Source organism: Vespa crabro, chromosome 4, assembly GCF_910589235.1.
Source record: "Vespa crabro chromosome 4, iyVesCrab1.2, whole genome shotgun sequence".
In the NCBI taxonomy this organism is placed as follows: Eukaryota; Metazoa; Arthropoda; class Insecta; order Hymenoptera; family Vespidae; genus Vespa; species Vespa crabro.
In genome coordinates this window covers 8,711,457-8,739,436 of record NC_060958.1, presented here as the reverse complement: position 1 = coordinate 8,739,436, position 27,980 = coordinate 8,711,457, and the positions used below count along the sequence as shown (strand labels likewise).

Here is a 27,980-nt window from a genome sequence, read left to right as displayed (position 1 = left end):
GACCACCCAGAACAACCGATCCTCCTTCTCTCGCTCGAAGCGATATTCGATGCAAGTCTTTAAAGCGAGAATGAGAAACTAAAGAGAAACGAGAAGTAAAGAGGAAAAAAAAAAGGGAAAAGAAAAGGAAAGAAAAGAAAAGAAAAAAAAAAGAAAAAAAAAAAAAGAAAAAATAAGGAATAATCACGGAAGGACTCTTCTTCTGGATATTATCGAAAAAAGCATTCTATGCGCCGATCTTATGTGCATACTTAAAAAGTATCCATACTTTTTGCCCGATTGGATTATATTTGCCCGATGATTCGGAGGCTTCGAAGGAAAAGAAAAAAAAAAAAAAAAAGAAAAAAAGAAAAAAAAGGGAGAGAAAAAAGGGGAGAAAAAAAAGAAGGAAGAAAGAAAGAGAGGAAAATCTCTAACGTAAAAAATATTTTTATCGGTATCGTGGCTCGTGTGAAAAGTGACTTACCAAAGATAGAACGTATTGACATCGAGAAGGCTTTGAACGAGGAATTGACGAGCGCGCGTGATCAGCGTTCATTCGGTTCGAAGCTTTGCGAGAATATCGAGAGATCAAATTCTTCAAAGTCATGGAAGGGAAGATGACTTTAGACAATTTTTAATGAAAAACGATAACAGGACCGAACACCATTCGTCAATTATCCCGTTATATCCCACCGAGATAACGTAATATATAGAGGATATCGTGAAAATAATTGACATGCCACAACGTCGATCTAAAAAAAAAAAACTTGTCCTCGATACAACGACGAAGTTATGAACCGTCTCCGAAGGTTAGATTAGTCAACGAGCATGAAGAGGTTTACGAGGAGGGAAAGACAAAAGACTATGAACACCTTGTTTCTTCAGATTGGGGTGGCAACGAGATTTCGTACAATATATACCGGGTGTTCGCATGATTAAATCTCACCATGTCGTATCGTATTCATACGATCACGATGAAAGGAATCGAAATGTCCTTTTTTCTTTTTTCTCGATTTCTTCCTTTTTTTTACTTTTACTCGTTTTTTTCTTTCTTCCCTTTTTTTTCGTCCTCTTTTTTTTCTCTTTTCGTTCTTTTTCCTCTTCCTTTTTTTCCTCTTTTTTTTTTCTTTCTCTCTTTTTTTTTTTTTTTTTTTTTTTTTTTTTTTAAAGGAAGCCCTTTTAAAATGACATCCAACGTATTTGTACGTGATATCGTAAGCAAATTTCTCGATACATTATTCTGAATCACCTGAGCTATTGGTATACACACATCGGCAAGGACGTCTGGTTGTTGACATCTCTCATTGTAAATACTCGTGATCGTCCTTTCAGAAACTTCTACTACATCGTGCAACAAAAAATATCGATCCCGGCATCTTCGTCGCTCATGTCATTTATAATAAAAACATATACTTATATGTGTATATAATATATATACATATATATATATATATATATATATATATATATATACATACATACATACATACATACTCATATACAGTTACATACGTAATTACAATTTTCTGAATAATGTTTTCTTCGTAAAATACGATTATATATATATATATATGGAAAAAGAGAGAGAGAGAAAAAAAAAATAAAAGAAAAAAATGAAAAAGAAGAGAGAAAGAAAAAAAGAAAAGCATAAAAACGAATACAAAAAAGAAAATATGTATGAAGTACGTATCTAACTCACAGGTGATATCCCAGGATGAACCATCGTGTAGAATCTCGAACGAGTTCCACGCCATGAAACGTTACACGTATCACGTACAAACATTTCACTCGACGTTGTACGTTCAACGTTCATTCAATTTCGTTCGGCCGAGAGAATTCGTCCAGAATCGAGAAATTCGTTCGTTTCGATAACGTAAGATCACCATAAATCTTTCGCGAACGATCGAACACTTCAACGAGCCACGAATACTTCATCACGAATTTTGACGCAGTTACTATCATCGAGACGAACACAATTACTACTATCAGGTGGCAGCACCAGATTCGTCGCTATTATTCGCATACATATTCTATTTTTACTTTCTATCACTATACATATTCTTTCTCTCTCTCTCTCTCTCTCTCTCTCTTTCTCTTTCTAGGATTTATCGAAATTGAAAAATAAGATTTAACATAATGACATAAATCTATTTTCCCATTCTAATTTCCCATTATCGTTATCTATAATGAGATAAGTATAATATTATCCATTGATTTTCATTCGGATTAATTTATAATTGAATATAATCGAGTAAATTTTCCTCATCCTTTTAGATCCTCGTTTTAGCACCAACAGAAGAATATCTCTGCAAAATATATATCCACTTGATTAAATCCAATCTCTCTTTCTCTCTCTCTCTCTCTCTCTCTCTCTCTCTCTCTCTTTCTCTTTCTGTGTGTGGTGTGGAGTAACCGGAAGTCTGTCCTTGAACGTAGGCCGCTAACCGTTATCGGTCAAAAAGTTCGTGCTAATCCAAGCAGAAGGATCAGAGAGAGGTTCGACGACACGAACACTAAGACGCAACGCGTTCGAACTAATTTTAGTTGCTCTCTCGCGATCGGGATCCATCGGGCTTTGCCATGCCAAGAAAGGGAAGAAAGAAAAAAGATGAGAAATGGAATGCTTTAATAAGATCGAGCAAAGCTTTGATTCACACGCTACTCCTCGCAAGATGTTGCCTCTGCACAGCTATCGTTACTTCTCTCTCTCTCTCTCTCTCTCTCTCTCTCTCTCTCTCTCTCTCTCAGATTCGTTATTATTTTTAGCATGTGATCGACTCGACTGCAACTCGAGTTTTATGAGTTTGCAACGTAGAGGTGATATTCTCTAACGAAGAATACCGAAGAAAAGAAACGATAGAGACTATGCCGTACATTAGGTCATCTCGCTGTTATACAGGCTTGGCGCGCATAATGATCGACCATTCTGTCACCAAAGGCCGATCCGAAGTGTCGATCCTTTTACACTCGACACCTATATACCGCACCTTCTTTAGTCGGTACTCATCGAAATGGTATGCCAAATATAACTGAACCAATGAAATATTTATCTACTTGGATCTTTGAAAAGTTTACTTTTTTCAAATAGATTTATTCATTTAATCCCGTATGAGCATTAAATCTAAATAATCTCGAGAGTATAATCGTGATCGTAATCGAGCTTAATTAAATTAACGAAATTTATAAATTCCTCGAGAATTTATATTCTTCTACTTCTTCTTCTTCTTCTTCTTCTTGGAAAAATCAATGATATTCGTACTCCTCGCGACATTTTATCATTTCTTTTTTACCCGTCGTTTCGTCCCAAACGACAAAATCTTAGATAAAATTTCTTATTATCTGCACGTGCTACGTCACGTGTAGCTTAATCGTTCTCTCAAGAGAATCATCCGGTAGACGATCCTATCTATCGGAAGTATGATGATATAATATCTGTTATTGTAATTAAATAACAATTTATAAGTACCTCCGTGTGTGTTTATAAACACGCACACACGCACATATATATATATTTTTTTTTTGTTTTTTTTCAATTATTCAACATTAAGTATTTTATTATAATTTTAACCATAATCGATTGTTAATGTTAATTACTTTTCTTCGAGTATCGATCACTCAAAGATTATCGATCGTTGACAAGAAAATTTACAAAGATAGTGACACATACGGAAACTCCTGACACACGGATATCGTCGTTAAATAATCCCTGTTTGTTTCAATATACGAGGAAAGATGACTTCTTAATGTATGCAACATGCGTATGCAACATGCGTATGCAACATTATGGTCTATCATCGGAAAATAAAGAATACGTACATATATATATATATATATATATATATATATATATATATATATATATATATACATACGTACATACATACGTACATACACACATGTACATATATATATATACACGTAAAAAGTACAGGAACATCGTGTCGATAATGCGGCATCCATGTCAAAAGAAAAAAAAAAAAAAAGAAAAAAAGAAGAAAAATCTACAAATGCGTATCTGGTTCATCATCTAATGTGAGAATAACGAGGAAGGTCATCGATGACTTGTACGTTATTGTAGAGATGATGACTCTTATGTCTGTTTCTAAGGGTCAATGGAAATAAACCTCGTCGTCTGGACAATATCCTCTTTTATTCAAAATTCTTTCCAAGAAGACTATATGAGAGAAAAGTCTTGAAAGGCCGATCATCAGTTTCCGTCCGTCTGCCGCGGATAGATCACGCGTGCGTCATTACAACGCGGATACGATACCAGCGAAACTAGAACTACTGATCTTGGATGGTCCATTAAGAAATATGACAATAACGAAGTTTAATCTTTTCGAAACTGAGATCTCTTTCGTTTTCTTTACCGAACTACGTATCTAATCTAACTGATTGTATGCAAAGAAACGTGCGCTTCCTATTTTTAGAGAATGATTTTCTACTGCGTCATTATTTTTGTTGCGAAGGAATCACCGAGCGTATTGCATTACGTCAATGCGAGCAGAAAATATTCAAAGATTTATTGCGAAATGATAATGGAAAAAATCGCGTACTCCTTGGACGATACAAAGGGCAGTCGAATAGTTTAGCTAAAGAAAGAGAGATAGAGATAGACAGAAAGAAAGAAAAAAAGAAAGAAAGAAAGAGAGAGAGAGAGAGAAAGAGAAAGAACGAAAAGCCTTCTCACGAGATGCGATGTACCATTGTCATTTTCTAACGTTCCAACTGCTAATGGTCTGAGACGTTCATTACGCGTCCGTGACTGTCAGGCTCGACGTGAGAGAGGCATTGACGAAGAGATCAATCGACATCAAGGCAAACGACTCCGCGATCAAAACATTGCTAATGGGCCTGCACGCAGCGCGTACTCTCTAATCAACGAGCTTGACTTTGATGTCACGTACGATAATGGCCTTTCGCCTTTTCTTCCAGCATACTTTCCTTAACCGCTCGATTGTTTCTTATTTGTTTGCCGGTCGTTAAGATACAAAGCGTTAGACATCTAATCCTAATCGCATTCCAAAATGCAAATCTTTCAAGTCGATCGACATTACGTTTATATTATAATTAACAATGGGAGTATAAATTTATGAATTTTTTTTTTTTTTACTCAGATTAAACAATTTTCGTCGTAAGAAAAAAAAAAAAGAAAAAAAAAAAGAAATCAGACACGTTCCCGATTAGAAATCGATATTTAATATTTGTATAATTATGTAAGAGTAAAATATATGTTATATGAAATACGTTTCAATCGTGTATAATATTTAATAATACAGTTAGTAAAATCCGGTAAACCCAAAAGGAAAGTAGAAATTCTTCGAGTACGAATCGATATTCATTCGTGAGATTTTACTCCAGTGACGATTTTCACCCACGCGCGAATTACCATGGCCTAACGTCATAAGTGCTACGTCATTCGTTTCTTGGATTTCTGTTAAATGCTGTAAGTAGGTAAGTGCAATATCGTCTTTTTTTTTTTTTTTTTTTTTTTTTTTTTTTGAAGTAATCCCCGTTTCTCAATCTCTTATATCTTTTCCTTCGTATCCTTATTCCTTCAAAAAAGGATGATTCTACCGAATCTACATACGAATCGATTTCCTTTTATCATATCGATCTCACGATATTTTAATTATTCATCATAAAATATATGGATTTCAGATATATACGTAATTCATTGACATTCATTTCGTATTCAAGATCTTAATGTCACGTGACAAATTCTGTTCGATTAAAATTGATATCGAGGGAAAACGTTATTTACGTAAATCATTTTAATATATGATGATAAGACGAAGAAATTGTTATGGAAAAAAAAAAAAAAAAAAAAAAAAAAGAGATAAAAGGTAAAAGATAATAATTTCACTTACCAGCTCACTCAAACGAGGAACGAGGATATCTGTAATATTGGCTGTTTATCGATGGAAACCTTTCCTCCTCTTCGAATTCGGATTCTGTAACAATAAAAGGAAGAGGAAAATCAGGACGAGTTTTCCTCTATGCGATCATCAAATGCGCAATCTTTTTTTTTCTTTTTCTTTTTTTTTTTCTTTTTTTTTTTTTATTCGTGTATTTAATCTGACATATTGTCCGGAAGATATTTTAAGGATTTATGCAAGCAGTTTTGCAATATACGTATTATCCTGCAATATCCACTCTTTCTCTCTCTCTCTCTCTCTCTCTCTCTCTCTCTCTCTGTCTCTCTCTCTCTTTCTCTCTCTTTCTGAATATTCCTTCGATTATATCGTCGTTAGATATACGACGTATATACGTCAGGTAAATCAAAGCGAGGCAACGATAAAAAAGAAAAAAAAAAAAAGAAAAAAAAAAGGAAAGAAAAAAAACGAGTAAAAAAGAAGCTGTCATCCTTCGAGCACAACATGTATTGTCTCCTCTTAATAATACGCTACGAATCAGCATCTAACCCTCGTGACGAGTATCTCGTGTCCTTCAATTTGCCACTTTCCTTTTTTAAATAAACGGTTTATCATTTTTACCTAGATAGATAGATAGATAGATAGATAGATAGATAGATAGATAGATAGATAGATAGATAGATAGATAGATAGATAATTTTATTAACATTTTTATCGAAAGACATTACATGAAACACGTTAGATATTAATAGTAATTGTATATAACGCAATTCTACGAGCGTATAAAACGTAGTAATATAATTAATTTTATTTTTTATTAAAATATTCTTTATGTTATATAAATAGAAAAAAAAAAAAAGGATAGATAATGAAAATAATCTCAATCAGCATTGAATGGTATATATTAAAAATATGATAAGAAAATGAAAATGGTTAGAAATATTTTCTTTTTTCATTCAATAGAGACAGATAATGAGAAAGAAATAGACAGATTGAGAAAAAAAAAAGAGTGACAGAGTGAGAGAGAGAGAGAGAGAGAGAGAGAGAGAGAGAGAGAGAGAGAGAGAGAGAGAGAATAAGTAGGTATACCTACATCTCATCGAAGCATTCATCTCGTTTCGAAGAAGAAATTTAACGTGAGTGTGCTTCGAAGTATCAGGATACGATAAGAGATACATCTGGCTCGTTCACATCGTTCCAGTTAGCAAGGAAGATTATTGATAAGAGATAGCAGGAGAGTGCCAGCGAGAGACTGTACGGCACCTGCTTTCATTTTCCGAGTAATCGCTCTGGATTTCGCCAGAGTCCGTTGGCATTTGTAAATTCTGCATCCGTTCGTGCTTTCCTGACGACGCATACCGAGAACGAATGAAGGGCTACGTATTATACATATACATATACATATATATATATATATATATATATATATATATATATATGTATATCTAAGTACATATACAAGTATGCATGAATACTTGAGTGATAGCATCGGGAACATACCGATACGTACCATCGCGAAACGACAGAGTTAGAGAAAGGGTTGGGTTTAAGATGCCGTCGGCAGCGCGTAGAGATCATTTTCTTCCTATGATTCATCGCAATGTCTCCGTCCTTCGGGATCGCATTGGCGAGAATCTCAACGGGGGATCGCACGATATCGCGTTACCCTTCTTTTCGCGTGCACCTGCGAGAGAGCTCTCGTATAAGTATATATACATATATATATATATATATATATATATATATATATATATATATGGATGTATGTATATTTGTATATACATGTATGTGAACATTCTTCGTGAAATTCTTTAAAGAACTTTATATTCTTACGATTCAAATGTTCTTTCCTTTTTTTTTTCTTCTCGTCTAACTTTAAGAGTACAAAGGATAAATTAAAAAAAAAAAAAAAAAAAAAAAAAAAAAAAAAACAGAAAAAAAAAATTGATAAGACGAAAGTATATTTAAACTATAATTGTGATAAAAACATATTCATTCGTATCTATGACGAGCAATTGCCATCAGATAAATTTAATGAAATGAAAATCATCTCTATTCGCATTTGTTATATACCGCCTTCCTACGTTCTCATACCTTCATTATACACTTTACATCTCGTATTTCATTCGTCTCGTTCGATAAAACGATTAATTATGACTGACCGATTTACTGACGATCAATTCACTCGTACATGAATTCGTTCCATTCAACAACGTCACGATGTCTTTCTTAGATCGAACAATTTGTAGGAAAGTGTCAATATTTACGAGTCGATATCATATACATTGACGCATAATATATGACGTTTTATATACTACATCATCGCGCAAATGTATACAGAACGAGAACAATAATTCTAATTAATTGGCATTAAAACTTCATATATATATACAATATATACAAATATACATAATTTATATAAGAAACTAGAGATACACAACGTAGTTCGATATCCTCGTTAAAAGAAAAACAAATTTTTTACGGAACTGAACATATATATATATATATATATATATATATATATATATATATATAAATAATAAAATAAAAAGAATCGCTGATATCTCTCGAATCGGTTCATCGATCCGATAATTCGATGGAGATCTCATTCGATTGAAATCGAATTAATTACGCGATCCAAGTGTCACACTCTACGTTCTTCGCAGGAGATCGGTTTACGTTAGGCCATGTGTTAACGCTTTTCAATTGATAAGATAGCAAGCCGATCTATCGCTACTACGTGACATCACAAATCGTATCACGACTCGTACGCTATCCAACATCCGTCTACGCGATATCTCGAGCCTTTATATAAAGCCGATAAGCCGATACCTCTTTCTCTTGCTTGTGTTAATGTAACCTCCCCTTTTTCATCGTATAAGCGTACTACGATTTACATATTCTCATATCTTTACGATTCACGCGTAACCTAATCACGTTTCCTTTTTTGTCCTTCATTCATTCTAAAAAAGAGAACTTGCAAACTTGCACGTTCTGTGCCAATTGTTTGCACTTCTTTGCTTGCATTTCTTTTTTCTTTTTCTTTTTCTTGTTGTTGTTGTTGTTTCTTTTTTTTTTTTTTTTTCCTTTTTTTGGTATATAATTCTTCGATCGATCGCGATTTAAGGAAAAAGAAAACGAAATTAGAGCAAACAAAAAGAAAAAGAAATACGACGAACACTTCGTTAATTAACTGATGATTATTTATTATCGAATTAAATATAAAAAAAAAAAAAAAAGATTGAGGTTGTGTTTCAATAACATCATTAATTAAACGATATAACTTATACGTAAATAGAGATATCAAAAGGAAATGGAACTAATTGAGTAAGTCATACTTACATGTTTAAAAGATAAAGAGGTCATCGATGTAACATTGTTATTACAAATAACAATGTTACAAATAATATGTAAATAAAATCAACTTAATCCTGTAATAATGGAATATAAATCTCGTCTGATTATAAACATTTTATAGAATATAAACATCGTTCGATTTTCATTTCTAAAATATATATATATATATATATATATATATATATATATATATATATATATATATATATAGATAATAAAGTCGTTTATTTTTGAATGAAAGGAGGACACGCGCATAAGGATTTACATTTTCTTTTTTTTTTTTTTTTTTTTTTTTTTTTTTCTTAATCGACTATATAACTCGATATTTCGCACAGACGAGATTGGTATTTCCCGTAAGATTATTTCCCGAATTATTGGTCACATAAAGGAGAAGTTTCGTAAGACATCGTGAAATAAGAATGAGAGGGGAGACAAAAAAAATGAAAAAAAAAAAAAAAAAGAAATAAAAAAGGGAGAGAGAGAAAAAAAAGATAGAAAAGAAAGCGACGAATTACGAGTGGTCCGATGAAAAGGAGAGCGTTCGTCGACGACGAACTATAAGAGTTCGTCGTCGAGCAATGCTGAATCATGCTCGATGCGATTCCAGGAACGTTCCATTCATCTCCGAGCAATGTCTCGGCCAACTCTCGAAGGCGGTAGTGAGTCTTGCGGAATCAAAGAACCTGCTTGCGGAAGGAACCGTCCTTTCCCCGTCTTCCTGACCTCATTCCAAGGAGGGTCGTGATTTTGAGGACGCATACTTCCTAATAAAGTCGTTTCGTCGTTCTGCCGTCATTACGTTTTCACGATGCTTATATGGTATATGGAAAAAAAAAAAAAAAAAAAAAAAAAAAGAAAAAGAAAAAAAGAGAAAAAAACGATCGAGCACGCGCGTGTTCCTTTTGTTGTATTGATAAAAAAAAAAAAAAAAAGAAAGAAAAAATTAATTTGAATAGATTTGAAGAAAGCGTATAAGCTTTAAGTCATAAAGTAACTAAATTAGATACCAGAGAGAGATTTTTCTTTCTTTTTTTTCTTTCTTTTCTTGCCAATAATGTTTCTCAGGATTCGCACCTGCGTCAGAAATATGTAAAGAGTGTCATCGTTCGGGAATGGTAACGTTACACGCTTACGTATTCTAAAATAATATTTCGTCATTGACGCAATCTAATGTCACCACCTATCGTGGTATTCCTTTTTTAAAAATTTCATATCGACCGATTTCAGAAATCTAAGAAATATATATATATATATACGTTTCTGAATCATTGCGATAGAATTCGAACGGTTATGAATAGAGAAATCGTGAGACGAGTTTCCCACCTTTATTACTTTGCAAAGTGTACACGCCTTCGAGCACCGTTTTCTCCTTTCGTTACGTCTTCTTCCATTTGTTTTTTTCTTTCTTTCTTTCTTTTTTTTTCCTTTTTTTTTGTACTTTCTTTCTTCCTTCCTTTCTAACTTACGAGAGAGAAAGAAGATATTCGATTGCCTCCATCCCCCCCCCCCCCACGCCTGCGTAAAATCGAATACCGTTATATCTACTATTTTTTTTTTCTTTTTTTTTTTTTCTTTTTTTTAGATCAGTCTACCCGATTAAACGCACGTAATTCCAATTGCAATTGTAATAAGTGTTAAAGTGACAATTTTATTCGTAATAGAATCTTTTTCATGACAATATTATCGTCGACAGTATAAAAGGTATATAACATTGTACGATAACAGACAATGATGGTGTATTTATATACCGACGACGGTGATACCTTGAAAACGATATGGCGCAATCTCGATCGAGAAGCGAAGGTGAATTTCCTCGAAGGAAAATCCTTTTACTCGGATGAGTAAATTACGACAACAGTGAAAACAATTCGTGCCCATTTTTTTCCTGTTTTTTTGTTTTTTCTTTTTTTCTTTTTTCTTTTTGTTTTATAAAACCGATCGTCTGGACGTCTTCGTACGTAGCGCGTAAAAGGAACGATCGCATTCGCATACATGAATACCAAATGTTAATGTTCTTCCCCTTGTTGAAAAGACGGAATGTTGAATCACGAAAAAGAAGGAAAAAGAAAAAAAAAAAAAAAAGAGAAAAAAGAACTAACGAAGAAAATAGACAAAGTATTGCTCAAGTATCTATACATAGATAGTCCCGATCAAGCATATAAATATTAATTACTAATTTTTTCTTTCTTTCTCTCTCACTCTCTCTCTCTCTCTCTCTCTCTCTCTCTCTCTTTCTCTCTCTCTGTCTCTCTCATTTTTCTCAAGAAAAATATCGATAAAAATAAATATTCAAATTCGATTGATCATCCATCCAAATGGAATTAATAAAAATTCAATATTAAACGAATTATTATTTACGTAATTTATACTAGTGTAATATTGATATAAGCGACGATATAAAAAAAAAAAAAAAAAAAAAAGAAAAAAAAAACTTTCATAAGGATAAATATCTAATAGTCTTATGCACCGAAAATGCATTCGAATGCAATTGATAAAAATTCGATTAGAATGAACGACGAATATTTATGCAATTAAGTATCTATACTTGCGAATATCTCGATCGAGGTATCGGTAATATCATATTCTCAGATAGAAAAAAAAAAAAAAAAAAAGAAAAAGAAAAGAAAAGAAAGAAAAAAAAAAAAGAGAGAAAAGGAAAATAAAGAAAGTTATTCAAATTCCGATGCATCCAACAATCGATTCATATTCGGTTAATAGAAAATTCGAATGATTATGTTTGACTATCGTGTTCTCGATGATATTCCGTTAAAATGGGTCAACGTTTCGAATTTTTATTCGAGAATCGTCGGTCGTCTTCTTTCAAATTGGTTTCGAAGTGGTCAGTGACGTGTCAATGATGCTCCAAGTTGCGACGTTGTTACAAACTCGCGTGGCAAAATTAGCATACTGGTTATGGATATTTTCATGCGATCCTACCTCTCGTCCATCAGAAACGTGAGCGAACTCACGCTTCTCAACGGAGAGGAATATCATTTAGCTTCTCGATAAAAGGCGTTGTCACGCTACCAGCGAAAGATCGCGCTTTGCGTTTATATTAGGATCGAGGCTGACTGACTGACTGACTGACTCGTTAGTTAACTAGCTAGCAAGCAAGTAAGCAAGCAAGTAAGCAAAGCAAAGCAAAGCAAGCGCATGGTCAAGGCAACGATAAGCGTCCGACCATGACAAGCGATTTTTTTTCCTCTTCGTTTCCTTTTTTCTCTTTTCCTTCTTTTTCTACTTCTTTTTTTCTTTACTTAATCGTAAACCGCAAAAAATATGACGTAATTCATTTCACACAAAATAATGTAATATTATTAATAAAATAAAGGCGAATAAATTAAAACTATATGAAAATTGAGAAGAAATGGATAAATTCATGAAAATACGATATCACGTAATGATAAGATTTTCTTTTTCCTTTTCTCTTTTTATTGTTTATTGTTTTTTTTTCTTTCTTTTTTTCGTTTCATTACAAATTTCACGATCTTTACTTCGTACGACTAAGATACTTCTTGAAAACGAATTTCGATCGATGATCACATCCTTGTTTCAGGATAGAAGCCAGTTATTGCACGATCGATTTACGAGGACACTCTTTCACTATACGAACGACGACCTACTTCTTCTTCGAGGTACTGGTTTCGATTCCTTCCTTACTCATGTCTGTACAGGTTTCGACCTGTCCTTCCTTCCATTCAGTTCTTCCATTCTTATATACTCGGTGTAACGTCAAAAGAAAAATCAGCATACGATAAAAAAAATATTATCTTTTATTATCAAAATTTCAATCTCGTCGTACGAAAAATGACGAAAAAATATGAACGATTTGGATCGTTCTTTCTCCAAGGAAAAAAAGAAATAAAAGAAATAAAAAAAGAAAAAAAAAAGTAGAAAAGGAAAGAAAGAAAAAAAGAAAGAAACAAAGGCACAAGAAGAAACGAATAATGATACTTAATAAATTTACTTTCAAATTCGAGAATGATCGTTTTAAAAAAACTGAGACGTTCCACCCTATATACCTAAGCGTACTACGTAGAAGATATTATCCCCAGTACCCCTTTTTCAAATCTCACCTTTCTTTACATTCCCCTTTTTTAAGTTCTAATATTGGCCGCTCGTAAAAGTTCCATTCATTTAAACCAGCGGGTTGTCACTTGCTCGTTGCAGTTGCACTGCTACCATTGAAGAGTTCAATGAAAAGGAAGAAATAAAAGTGTAAAAACGGAAATAAAAGTGAAAATAAAATAAAGGGAATAAAGAAAAAAAAAAAAGGGGATAAAGAGAGAGAGAAAATAAAATAAAATAAAAAAAAAAAGAAGAAGAAGAAAGAAAGAAAGGAAGAAAGAAAAAAGAAAAAAATCTTTGAATAGCTGATCCCCGTCGATCGTACACGAGAAAATGTTTACGACATGTAAAGAATAAAATCCTGGATAGAAGTCGATCGATTTTCCCGCCTGTTGCTTCTCTCATCGTGAAACGCAACATCCCTTGCACAATAATAAAGAATTGAGTGTGTGTGTGTGTATGTGTATGTGTATGTGTATGTGTATGGGCGCGTGCGCGCGCGTGTGATGAGAATCGTTCAAAGTACAGGTGCATCGTTGTCGATCAAAAGTCACATTATGAGCTAACGTTCGGTGATTCGAGACCGCGGTAAATCCCCGGCCTTGCCACTCACACCCATACCCATCGAAGAAACCACCCACGCAACTTAAAGCGTACGAGAGTCGAATAATGTGAGTACATCGTAGTACGTAGTACGTAGAGACGTTAGCATGCTGTTACGTAGACGACGGCACGCTCCGTGACGTAGAACACAATTTTATCTCGCGTTACTGACCCGTTTTTCTTAAACGAAGAAAATGAAATTGACATTTCATTATTATTATTATTTTTTGTTCTCCCTCCCTCTTCTTTCCCTCTCTCTCTCACTCTCTCTCTCTCTCTCTCATTTTTTTTCTTTCTTTTTTTTGTTCGTTTTCTTTTTTTCTTTTTTTTTTTTTTTTTTTTCAACTACCACTAGACCGGTCTATCGGCTCTTATCTAAAATTTGCATGTCACCTCGCACGCTCCGCTGTGTAAAAAGATTCGCGTTCAAATATCTTATCGCGGCACGCGACAACCTCCGTTTATTTTAATCTTTCCCTTTTTCTTTTCCTATCTTTTCCTTCTCTTTTTTCTTTTTTTTTTTTTCTCTTTCTTCTTCTTAATCTTCCTTCTTTTCCAATTTATTATCTAAGTATTTGCGCACGAGGCAAAGCGTTTCGCCGAAAGACATAATCGATATAAATCGATTAAATTTATTCTATTTCTCATAGATCGTTTAAGAATTATCATGTCAAATTTTATCATGACGATTATCTAATGACAACACTGATCGACATCGATAATCGAATCAAAACTAAATCGCGAATGATAAGTATTAATGACGTATTATCATTTAAGGCAAGGCTTAGTAAATGTATTTTAAGGAAAAGAAAAGAAAAAAGAAAAAAAGAAAAAAAAGAAGAGAAACTGTATAAGTGATAACTAACTCATTTGAATCGAATAACTTATTAGATTAATCCGTTTTACGAGAGATATTGCCTATATGATTTTATTTATTTCTTCCTTTGTTGTTGTTTTTTTTTTGTTTGTTGTTGTTGTCGTTTTTTTTTCTTTTTTTTTTTTTCCTTTTTTTTTTTTGGTTTCTTATCTTCTTTAACGTAAATAGCGTACGTTTAATTGATCGTTTATCTCGAACGCGTGCGTCAAGAACGTTGAAGGAATCGATCCGTTCCTCTCTTAGTAGGTATCGATTTACGCTATTAAGCTATAATAGATATGTTAAAAGGCCGATAAATTCTAATTCATCGTCTGTCGATGCTTGAAATAAGAGAGGAACGTAGAATGTTGAACCGTAGAAAGAGTGCGTTCGTACGAGAAACGAAGAGAATACCAAGCACGACGAGTCGACAGTAGAATTGTATGAATCAGTGCCGAGCAAGTGTAACGACCGAGTGACGTCAAGAGAGGATTGCACAACGTAACACGCTGGTAATCCCAACCGTTAGCTCGATCAATTTCTCGATCCCTTCTCGTGCACGGGCGCACGCATACGGAAAGCGAGCCGAACGAGGACACGCATTCGTATCACGGAATTCGGTATTTTATCGATTCAAAGATCTCTCTCTCTCTCTCTCTCTCTCTCTCTCTTTAAGAAAACATCATGTAATCAAGGTCAATCAAAAGAAAAGAAAAAGAAAAAAAGAACAAAAAAAAAAAAGAAAGAAGAAATATCAATAATCGCGATTGCTTCGAAGGATTAATTTTCTCTATGTTCTTTTTTCTTCTTCTTCTTCTTTTTCCTTTATTTTTTGAGGGGGGTGCGGGGTGCGGGGGGGCGGGGGGCGGGAGGGAATTCATACGAAGGAGGAAAAAATCCGTGAAAAGTACGAGAAAATCCATGAGAATTATTCCCATTGATTTTCTAAGGAGGAGGAATATTTCATATTCGTTATTCGGTATTATAATAGATTTCGAAAGAAAATGGAAAAAAAAAAAAAAATAGCGCCTATAATCATCCTTCGTATCCTTTTCCTTTTCGGAATGTTTTCACAATCCGATCTTGCAATTCCGATCATGATGAAGGTAAAAAGCCGCCCGACTCTGATAGATGGGACAGAGCGAATCAAAAGGGAATAACGAATCAACGTGGAATTTTTTCCCTTTAAAAAAAGAGTTCCTTTGCTTTTTTTTTTTTTCTTTTCTTTTCTTTTCTTTTTTGTTTTTTCCTTCGATTCTTGTTTTCCCCGGAAGAAACTCCATCGAACGAGAACGAGAATAAATCGTTCTGACGTCATTTTAATCTCCCAAGTCCATCATACACCGGTAATTAATAATAATGAAGATGCAACTTATTCGCCAAGTTCCGTTTTCATGATTTAGCGTAAAAAAAAAAAAAAAAAAAAGAAAAACTAAGTCTTAACTAAGTGTCCGAGGGGAAAAAAATATAATAGCAATAAGAAGAGGTTAATATGATCGAGGATTTTAGCTTATTAAAACGATTCGATTGTATGTATCGCGAAAAGAGAATCAATTTGTCTAAAACGTTTATAGAAATTCAAAAATAAGATCGATATCGATCCATTTTTTGTACTTTCTTGATCGTATAGATCTATCTTAATTTTTTGTCATTTACCTTGTTAAAGTCTTTTTCTTTTTTCTTTCTTTTTTTTTTTTTTTTTCTTTTTCTTTTTTACACACATCACATCCGGATAACTTAACGACGCATCCTGTTCGGCGATGTAGAAACAAAAAAGAAAAAAAAAAGGAAAAGAAAAAAGAAAAAGAAAAAAGAAAAAGGAAACATACATACATATATATATATATATATATATATATATATATATATATATATTTTTTTTTTTTTTTTCTTTTTCTTTCTATCTACGTCGCTTTCCGGACGAACGAATGTAGCGGGCCATATAAAAAAGGAGAAAAAGTAAAAAATATACTATCGTACAGGTTAAGATTTACGTCATAAGTATCCAACGTCAAGTCCACGAAAAAGTCCATAGATCAAACTAGTTAGAAGAATGTGCAATCACGGATAGAACACAATGTTTCCATTCTATTGATTCTACAGAAATCGGGGATATCTTCGATGTTTAATAAAGCAAATATCCGTAAGAGAGAGAGAGAGAGAGAGAGAGAAAATTGCTAATTGTCTACACATTTCATTATTACACATATACGTAATACATGTGACGCGATTATTCTAAGAAGATCTAAATACTTGTCAATGGAGAAACTCCAGACAGGCTAAGTAATGTTTCTTTGGAAAATTTTGTCGATCTTGGTAAAAGAACTTCACGATGACTTATAGAAAAAACTTTTGCGCGAAGGCATGATTTAAAAATAAAAACTATTTAGACATATCTCATGTGTATATAGATGTAATAGAACTGCGTAACATTTTTCTAAGGATAAATAAATCTATTGCATCGCGTTACGTACGTAACTGAATATATGCAATATCGTTATATAGTTATCAATGAAAAATAATAGAAACGATCTCGGAAATATTCCACTTTCGACCTCGGTCATTTTTCCTATTTCTGATCATTCCTATGACGTCTTACTGAATCCAATAATTTTCTCTTCGATTCCACAAATCTTCGAGGAAGTTTGGAAGATTTCGCGACGTATGATGTGTCACATTATCTCGATAGATAAAAGTTTCCTTTCAAAGAGAACGAAAGAGAGAGAGAGAGAGAGAAAGAGAGAGAGAGAGAGAGAGAGAGAGAGAGAAATATGTATCTTACACATGTTTCACATGTTTGCGTAATTATTAGATAAATTTTCCAATCTAACAATGGATTAACTCTCGATCTTTCTATTAACGGATCTATTTTTTTAATAAACATTTTTTCCCCGTATTGGATGTATTCCATCATTACATCCCATCGTTTCGTTCTACGTATCCTATAATAATCTCATGAGAAGAAATTATCGCACTGTCATAAATTCGATCAATCGATATTTCAAAATTAAATAATTAGAAGTTTAGAAAATTTCTTCTCACTTTCACGAAATTTCACTTTTGCCCGTAGAAAAGTAGAAAACAAGAAAAAAAATTATCCTTTTTTTTTTTCTTTTTCTTTTTTCTTTTTTCTTTTGACACCATGATAATACAAAAAAAAAAAAAAGAAACACACACGAAGTTACGTTTACACGTTGAATAGAAAAAGAAGAAAGAAAAAAAAGAAAAGAAAGAGAGAGAAAAAAGAAAGAAAGAAATGAAAAGTCTCGTTTCAGTATAAAAAAAAAAAAAAAAAAACATACCTACAGACAGATATTATCAAGAACTATCTCGATTTAGTTGTTCTCGCAATTAATAAAAATCAACAAGTTATTTGGTCGTTATCGTTGATCTAAAATTAACTCAAGTCACGAGAAGATCTCATTCTTGGTTCGTAATGGTTGTTGTTACGTTTCCATTTTCTTTCTCTCTCTCTCTCTCTCTCTTTCTCTTTCTCTTTCCTTCGATACTTTCATCGACGTCATTCGCTCGAACAAAAATAGCTTCTTCAACCTTTCGATGTGATTTACAGGTGTGATTAAAAACGAGAAAAAGAGAGAGAAAGAGAGAGAGAGAGAGAGAGAGAGAGAGAGAAGGATAGCACGTCAATTAACGACAACGAAGAGCGCGTCTTACCTTTTCTCACTTTTACCATCTCTCTCTTTTTCTCTCTTTCTCTTTTTCTCGCCCTCTTTCGACAAATTTTATAGACGTCATTCATACCCCGGTTATCGTTCCTTCGATATATTATTTCGTGACTTATCTCATAATTATCATTTAACATAGAAACGTTCGAAGCTCGTTATGTGATTTGAAAAGACGTACACGCGTTGCAACACACAAAGGAAAAATTTATGGTAATGACGTTACAATCTTTTATCTAATGAAAACAAGTGAGGAAGAAAGTTTTGCAGAAAAATAGAAAACAAAAAAAAAAAAAAAAAAAAGAAAGAAAAAAGAAAAAAAAACAAGCGAAGAATACGAAAAAGAAAGAAACAAAGAAAGAAAGAAAGAAAGAAAAAAAGGTAGGTCAAAAACGAAATAGAAAATTTGTACCACCAATAATCAATGTAAATTCTAAGGATACATCGGGGGAGATAGAACGTGAACTGGTACTCGTTTATCATTTTCGCAGTCAAATTATACTTATACACGCAAATAAATTCACATAAATTCGCATCACGATATATAAATCCTATTATGTGAGTTATAATAGTTCACTGATACATTCAAAGAAATTTACATGGTCATTTATACGTGTGCGTAAATCAATCGATCATTCACGAACGTCCCTCTTTTTCTTCCATCTTCTTTTAATCCGAATAATACACACACACACACACACACATTCTCTCTCTCTCTCTCTCTCTTTTCTGTTCTCACGATACGTATATCGTCCATCTCTTTTTCCCTCGACCATGGTCAAGACCGCTTGACCTTGGCCTCCTGACTATAAAAGCATAGTCGGTTCATTCGTCAGAAAACACTTAAAATATTACCATTATAACATATGTATTTTCAATTTTCACGTTATAATCGGCAATTAATATTTTTCTAATCGCTTATTTCTATTTCCTATTAGAAATCACGTCGAAAATACGAAAGATATGTCATTAATATTTTTACAACTATACATAATGTATACAAATATTTATTTCGTTTTTATTTGATAACATTATTAAAAAAATATAATGGTTAAAAAAATTAAACCATTAGACAACAAATATGATCGAAACTATTGTTAATGATGTTATTAATGATGGTCTTCGTGTATTGACAAATTCGTCGACTTTCTTTTTAAATATTTCACCGTATATCTATCATAACTCATTTCGATAATGATAGATTTAAAACGAGACAAGCACTATTTCCTAATTTTTTAAATTAAATAGATCGAGAGAGAGAGAGAGAGGGGATCTTCCTTTAGAAAATTTTTAAATCCTCCATTCATTTATTTTTCTTCTCTTTGAATCTTTTCTTTTTCAAAAATCATCGAGCTTTCATTTGATTTAATATTGTTTCAAAGAAATGTTGGCCCTTGCGTCAATATCTTACATAAAATGTAATAGATCCTATCTAAATTAAAAATACAAGCGAAACGAGAGAACCTTTTTGAGACGGGCTTTTATTCTTTAACAAACGGTAATCAAAACGCTTGTAAAAAAAAAGTCATGCACGCTGAGCATCGTTCTGCTTCGTTTCATCGAGAACCGCAAAAACGAAAAGTGATACGCCCTAACTTTAAAGTAGACTTTTTGGTGGTCAACATAATCCAAGTTTGTTTTTAAAGATGAATAGTAATGAAAATTCTTCTTCGATTATCGTTCAAAATATCATCATTGAATGAGAAACGATTTAATCTAACAGGCTTTGTTTCGAAGATGAACGAAAGTATTACGTTCGGAAAAACCAATGATGATCATCGTCGATCGTGTCGATCGTATCTATTGAAACGTGACGATTTACACGATTGCATGAACGTGTAGGATCTAAGTGATAAATAAATTTAGGCTGAAAAAGTATCAGATGGTACACATGTATATATACGTATGAATAATTATACGTGTCTATTTAATACATCGAATTCCAAGTCTTCTGAATCATTCTTCGCACGGTAGATGTGTACATGAGTCATGAGAAAATTGTAGGTGGAATCTGTGAAAATGTTCAAAGTTCACGTCAATATTTTAACGTTAATTAACTTAATAATATTATTTACAATCGAAAATCATTTTTATCATGATCCTTTTCCTGATAGATCGTTTACGTTCGTCCATGTTCGTTCACATTTCGTTTTTCTTACGAAGATCCAAAGAATTTATATATATATTTAGATTAATATATATATATATATATATATATATATATTTGTTTGGAAAACAATAGTAAAAAATGTTAAAAAAAAATTGAAGAAAAAGTCGGCTGACTCGGCTGACAGGTGTATTAGAATGCCGATGAAGTCATCGGCAATTTGATTAAGTAACGACGCTAGCTAGCATAACCGCCCCATTACACGGATCATTTTCTTTGGAGCAAGGCCTTTACTTCGATCGCTATTTATAATTTTCCATTGGTTTTACGATCCTCCTTTTCCTTCGAACGATCTCTCGCTTCGTCACACTTCTTTTATTTCTTCTTTTTCTTTTTTTTCTTTTTTTCTCTCTCTCTCTCTCTCGAAAAAAAAAAAAAATACACCTCCGAACACTTTTTGTAATCATCATGGAGGACGATAAACAAATGGAAAAGGAATTTGCATTGCACTTAACTGCACAGTTTCTCAAAGAGTGATTCATTTGCTAGAACCTTTACTTCTCTCTCTCTCTCTCTCTCTCTCTCTGTCTCTCTTGGCGATGCTGAAGCAAGTCGAAGACAAATAAAAAAATCTATACGGGCGGAGTATCTAGCATTTAAAAAGAAAACCAACAACAACAATAACAAAAAGAAAAAAAGAAAAAGAAAAAAAAAACAGTAACCGACGCGTCTTTGAAAAGGTAATAAAAAGAATACGAACGCGCAAACGTTACGCGCGATTAAGTAATATTTATTATGCCAGATAATGTCTAATCGGTTTTGTAATTCTTCCTTGGATATTAATTATACTGTATATGTTATGCGTGTTATAATAAAAACATAATTGCAAACCACTTATTATGCTTATCGATATAAACTTCATCAATAGTATTTATTTAAAAGTAAAATGATTTAACATCTATGTTTTTGAAGTTATTCGTTCAATAATATATATATATATATATATATATATATATATATATATAATTTAAATAGAAAAAATCTACGTCAAGTAGAAATATCATTTATTTGGTGAGATGTTCAAAACCTTTGTCGAAAGGTTGTTCAGTGTCGTGTGAACCGGACACGTTGCGTGACTTTTACACGACTAGTTTAGTTTAATGTCCTACTTCGTCCTTTACGTGCCTTTTTATAATCGTGAGGAAAATATGAATTCTTACAATTTCTATATACACACACACATATATATATATATATATATATATATATATATATATACCTTACGGGTGAAATAGAAACGTTTGAACTCTTCCTTCGTCCTGTTACCCTGTTACTCTGGTATCCCACAGGACACGTGTCTTGGTACTACCAAGGGTATAATAATATGTATCTCTGAGAAACGATCGGAATTTCAAAACTCTCCTATCATCCCTTTCTCGTATTCACGTAACGCTTAAAAAAGAAAAGAAAAAGAAAAGAGAAAATAAAAGAAATAGAATAGGAATCTATCTCTTCTATAATTTCTCAATGGAAAGTTATATATATATATATATATATATATATATATATATAAAGGATAAAGATCCTGCGAGTATGAAATAATCATTAGAATGAAAAATAATCCAACAATCGATTTTCTCGAATCAACCCTTTATGTTACTTCTTTCTTTGGGAATGAATAAAAATAGATAAAACTAGGAATTCTAATGGCGTCAATGGAGACATCTGTATAACGAACGATTAACCCGTTTGTCCACCCACACACACATACATATACACATTAATGCACACTTATATGTATATACATATATAGCTATATATAGAATGACTTCGAGTTAAAGTCCCACGCAAGATGTAAGATATACTCGTTCTCTCTCTCTCTCTCTCTCTCTCTCTCTCTCTCTCTCTCTTTCTGTCTGTCTATTTCTGTCTCTTTCTCTCTACATTAACACATGACACACGTGGGGGGGGGGGACATGTGTATAAATTATACGCGTGTCTGTATCCATAGTGAACTTCTTTACCGATCGAAAGAATCTTCCCTATCGACCGAAGAAAAACATTTGTTCGGTATAATAATGTCTGACAATATCACGCTTGCGCAAAAACTACTACAAATCTCGCGTGCCAAGACGATTTGTTATCGTCGTCATTAATGAAAGCGCACGAAAGAGAAAGAGAGAGAGAGAGAGAGAGAGAGAGAGAGATTTGTTTGGCGCTCATTTTCATCGAAATCTGAATAATTATAAATATCTTGAATTACGACACATGTATATAATTTAAATCAATCGAATCCTTTATTTAATGTCTCTTAATCTCCTATTTTTTACGTTTCATTAATATTTTGAATAACCGTGTTTTTTTTTTTTTTCTTTTTGCCCAAGTAAACGTTATCTCCAATGTTTTATATTTCAATCACGTTTCTCTCAATGATATCAAACATGTCGTTTTCTTTTTTCCTTTTTCTAAATAAATTCATTTAAACGATCTTCTTCTTACTATATTCATTTTAAAAAATTGTTTGTTAATGGCGTTAAAGGATTCTCGGTTGTATCGATCCAAATAATAGATGCACGCTATATTTCATATATAACAACACAATCAAACAGGTAATATATATACATATATATATATATATATATATATATATATATATATAAAATAATATTATCTATGTATACAATACATAGAAAGATCTGTTAATTATAAATCAAGGATGAAATCCACACGACAACGTTCATTAATATGAATACATTTATAATGAACGGGATAATTAATTCTTACCTTTTCTAATAAAATATTGCTCGATTTATATAATCCAATTGACGTGTTTTAATGAACGATAATTTAATGAAAATTTGGAGTATGTCCTTTCAAAGAGAGAAAGAGAGAGAGAAAGAGAGAAAGAGAGAGATAGAGAGAAAAAAAAGAGAGAGAGAGAGATAGAGAGAGACTTCACTAACTTTAAGATATAATAAATTATTATGGGGATGATGAGAAAAAAGATTTACCAAAAAAAAAAGTACGTTAAAGAAAAGAAAAAATCCATAAAAACAGTACACATAAGAGGAACTATTCAACGCACGATTGAAAGCATACTGACGCCTCCTTGTCGCATCGGGTCAAGCTCGACTTATTGATCTCATGTTTGGCGTCAACCTGTGGAAAAGAGCGAAAGAGAAAGAGAGAGAGAGAGAGAGAGAGAGAGAAAGAGAGAGAGAGAGAGGGTATACGTGCCAAGTATTTCAGTTACCATTACCAACGCGTTACATATTTTTCGTCCCGCATGAAACGAGAAAGAACATGTGCGTTTGAAACTAATTTTCCTACTTGAAAGTAAATTTTAACTCTTCGCCGAACGGAAATAGGCGTAATCAAAGGGGAGTAATCTTTTCTTAGAAATATCTAAAAAAAGGTGACTCTTACACTGACCTTTCTTTATATCAATATTATTAAGAGTAGTATCATAGATCGATTAACACATTGATTACGTCTATTTATATACAAAAAAAAAAAAAAAAAAAAAAAAATCCAACATAGAATACCGCTCGTTAAAAAACGTTCGAAAAATTTATGATACAAAATGATGATAAAAAAAAAAAAAAATGATGATGATACAAAATTTATAATAAATAAATGAATATATAACACAAGTCGATATTGATTCATAATGGGGATATCTATTAAAGAATCAGAAATTTATCTATCTCATATTATCTCGGATGATTCCATGAAATTTCTTTTTTTCATTCCTTTCTTTCTCTCTTCCTTTCTTTCTTTCTTTCTTACTCTCTTTCTATCTTTTCATTTCACTTGAAAAACCCACGTATATTTCAGATAAATGGTATTATAGAGAGGGATTAAAATTATCGTGGTTAATAATAAAATTCAATAAAACGTTCGCCGTTTTTTAAAGAGATAGATAAGAGATTAAATTTGAAAAGTCGAAAAAGAAAAGAAAAGAGGAATAAAAAAAAAAGAAGAAGAAGAAGAAGAAGAAGAAGAAGAAGAAGAAGAAAGAAGAAGACAAAGAAAATCCTATTTAAAATACGCCCTCGTAATACAAAATTGTTATCTCGACGATGACATTTTGATATTTCGATACGTGGCATTTAAAAATTGTCGTGTCCAACAAATTGATACAATTAACGTCGTAATATAACGTGACCAACAAGTTCGTTAAACGAAACTGTTTCAACCGGGGCTATTTTCTCATGATATAATCGAAAACATACGAAACCGTGACCTAAATCTTAGATAATCGATCGAACTTCTTTTTTATTTTCTTTTTCTCTAAAAAGTAGTTAATGGATCGTTTCTTTATTTTGTTCTTTTCTTTTCTTTTCTTTTTTTTCCTCTCTAAACGAAAGGAGAACAGAATGAAGAATTAATTTTTTTATAAAGTAATACCACTAACAAATACGTATATTACTTTAAAGACACGAACGAAATATGGTAATAATTATTGTTATCAACGTATAACGATCAAAGATGATAATAAACGTTGGAACGTTCCCAAAATCGATATAATGACGATGGTTCAAGGCCATTGGTTATTAACGTAAGAAATCATGATGGAAATACTAGAGCCAACTAGTATACATCTAATAGCACGTGACGTATGAGTGAGCGAGAACGATCGAAGAAAAAGAAAAAGAAAAAGAAAAAGAAAAAGAAAAAGGAAAAAGGAAGTGTGACTTGCTAACGTTAATTAACCATCAAGGATATTCTCTTATATAATAATCTTAATAGAATTACCGATGGCTACTACATATATTATTAAACGTAACAGATATAACGTTATAGAAATTAATATTCTTAAATAGAAATTGTCGTCAGAAATTATTGGATGGATTTTATCGTCCGACAATATTTTCGTCCGACAAAGAAATTGATGAAAATCTTAATCTTATAAAATGTGTAAGATCGTGACAATGAAAAATAATATTGACAATGAAAATCCTTACCTCAATTATATATATATATATATATATATATATGAAAAAAAAAATCCACAAATTCCAAAAGAGAAGAGATCGAGGACGTTATCTTCTTCGACAGTTAAATTCCTTAATATTCAAGTATAAAACAATGTCCAACGGGCGTAGAAACTTGATGATCACGAGCACACTGCCGATGTATCTCAGTATTTCTTACGAAGAGCTGGTATCTTTTCAAGGTCGGAGTAACGGTGCTACCAATAGGGAGAAATGTTTTGCCGTTGGGCTTATCGTCTTGTTAGTTAGTTTCTTCTCTCTATACTATTCCGAGTTACTTCTTTTCTTTTTCTTCTTTTCTTCTTTTCTTTCTCTTCCAACGTCTTTAAAAAAACGTTCACGAAAATGGAGAAACATTGAACATTGAACAACTTCGTGACTATAATCGGCCGTATTATAAATTCTTCGATGATTTCGTACGAATTCTTATACGAGTATGATAAAGAAACTGCAATTGAGACGTAGTTCCGACGAAACAATTTCACGACGAATAAAAAACATAAAATTAGAAATAACACGTTTAATTAGAGTCACACGGAGAAAATATATTGGGAGATGGATAGAAAAAGAGGAAGACAGAGAGATGGAAAGAGAGAAACAAAGAGAGAGAGAGAGAGAGAGAGAGAGAGATAGAGAGAGAGATAGATAGATAGATAGATAGATAGATAGAGAGAGAAAGAGAGAGAAAGAGAGATGAACGACTCTGGTCGGATATATCGCTTGTACTAGTTCGATAGTAGCAAAGAGGAAGAGTATCAGCTAGTAGTGGAGCTATATAGGTGACTCCAACTCGTTCTCTTACGTACTTTACTTACGTACACATGGATGCATATAACTATGTATTTGTATATACGTATTAAACGTTTGTAGTCGGTATGAGAGAAAGAAGTGGGGCGCGGTTGCGCCACTCGTGGGCGACCTTTATTTACATAGAAACTAGCGCGCGGGCGTATGCACGAGCTATTCAACAACAACGATCGAACACGTGCAGTGGGGAGTGAAAATAATCGCACGCGTGTTCCCTTCTAACTTCTTCTAATTCTAATTCTACTTCTACTTCTACTTCTTCGTCGTCGTCTTCTTCTTCTTCTTCTTCTTCTTCCTCTTCCTCCTTCTCCTCCTTCTTCTTTTCTTCCTTTTCTTTATCTTCCTTGAAGTTAACCGTTAATCTTACGAACTTTCGATACTTTCCTCTTCTAACAAATTCTTCGCTTATTATTTTCTTTTCGTAACTCTTCCAATGTATCTCCATAATGTCCAACACAAATATGCTTTCTAACGCGCGAATGACATTTTCTTTTTTCCCTCCCCCTCCCCGGCCCCTTCTTCCCAAACCTCCTCCACCGCTCACTGATCGTTGACAAATTCTATCCTTTCGTTTCTTTTTTCTCTCTCTCTTTTCTTGTTTCTTTTTTCCTACTTTCGAAAAAAGAAAACTAAAAAAAATTACGTACGTAACGTACACCAGATTTTTAATACACTGTTTATATTCACGATATTTCATGAATCATCGTGGATATACAATAAATAATGGAAAGAATTTATATAGTTATAGATAGATATGCATACATAGATGCATGCACACATAAATGCATATATATATATATATATATGTGTATAATATTTGATTTATCGCGATCTACTAAACACAAGGAGGTGTTCCCACGCAACGTAATCGCGTACGTACGAAACTCGACGACTAGACGCGAATGATAAAGCCTCGTGAACGTACGCTCGAACAAGACGTATATTTGCACGAAGTTCAAACTAACATAAGAGGCATGCCGGCATGCTTACGTAATGTCTGGCTCGTCGTGAAGTGTTTACTAACCGCTCTGAAAACATGCCTAACCCGACTTTATTCGACCCACAGAGTTCGCGGTTATGTCAAAATTATGCAATTGTATTGCATTCCAAAGGCAAATGAATATTGACTTTATCAATTTAATAAATGAATTCTTAGCCGATAAAATTATATAACGTTTGTTTTTTTTTTTTTTTTTTTTTTTTAAGACGAATTGGGTTTAATGTATGTAAATACATTACATACATATATATATATATATATATATATATATATATATATATATTTCTTTTTTTTTTTCATCGGCTGATAATGTCTTGATCTACTTTTTTTTTTTCCTTTTCTTTTCCTTAAAAACAAAATTTATAATTCGATTAAAATTGAATCACATACATTCTTGAATTCTTACGAATACTATTGGTCGATCTAAAATTAGTAAGATTTAGTTTGTTCGGTCGATCTAAAATTAGTAAAATTCGAAATTGCTTCCGGATTGTTAGAACTCCTATATTTCTACTAAATCTATTTCTAATATTAGAATATATATATATATACACATACACACACATGTTTTCTTTGGAATCCATCTAAAACATCTTATTTTATTATTCCTACAAAGCGACAAAATGTTATTTAAGATGAAATCT

At 32.7% G+C, this 27,980-nt stretch overlaps 1 protein-coding gene and 1 long non-coding RNA gene across 4 annotated transcripts in view; both read right to left on the bottom strand.

The window, feature by feature from the left end:
• Positions 1–1,986, bottom strand: part of LOC124423502 — a 35,513-nt gene extending 33,527 nt beyond the window's left edge. For 2 of the 3 annotated variants that reach the window (XR_006942103.1, XR_006942102.1), the window contains exon 1: positions 1,682–1,986. Coding sequence is in view for 1 of the 3 variants with exons in the window: in XM_046961276.1 (XP_046817232.1) it covers positions 1,682–1,736 (55 nt within the window). In the remaining 2 variants the exon portion in view is untranslated. The remainder of the gene's footprint in view (positions 1–1,681) is intronic. The other variant, XM_046961276.1, reaches the window with a different exon arrangement.
• A 169-nt stretch (positions 1,987–2,155) lies between these two features.
• Positions 2,156–27,326, bottom strand: LOC124423503. The gene is made up of 5 exons (XR_006942104.1): positions 25,500–27,326; positions 7,369–7,542; positions 6,952–7,203; positions 5,853–5,936; positions 2,156–2,288 (listed from the first exon to the last, which is right to left on the bottom strand). It is a non-coding gene; the product is annotated as an uncharacterized LOC124423503 (long non-coding RNA).
• Positions 27,327–27,980: the final 654 nt, after the last annotated feature.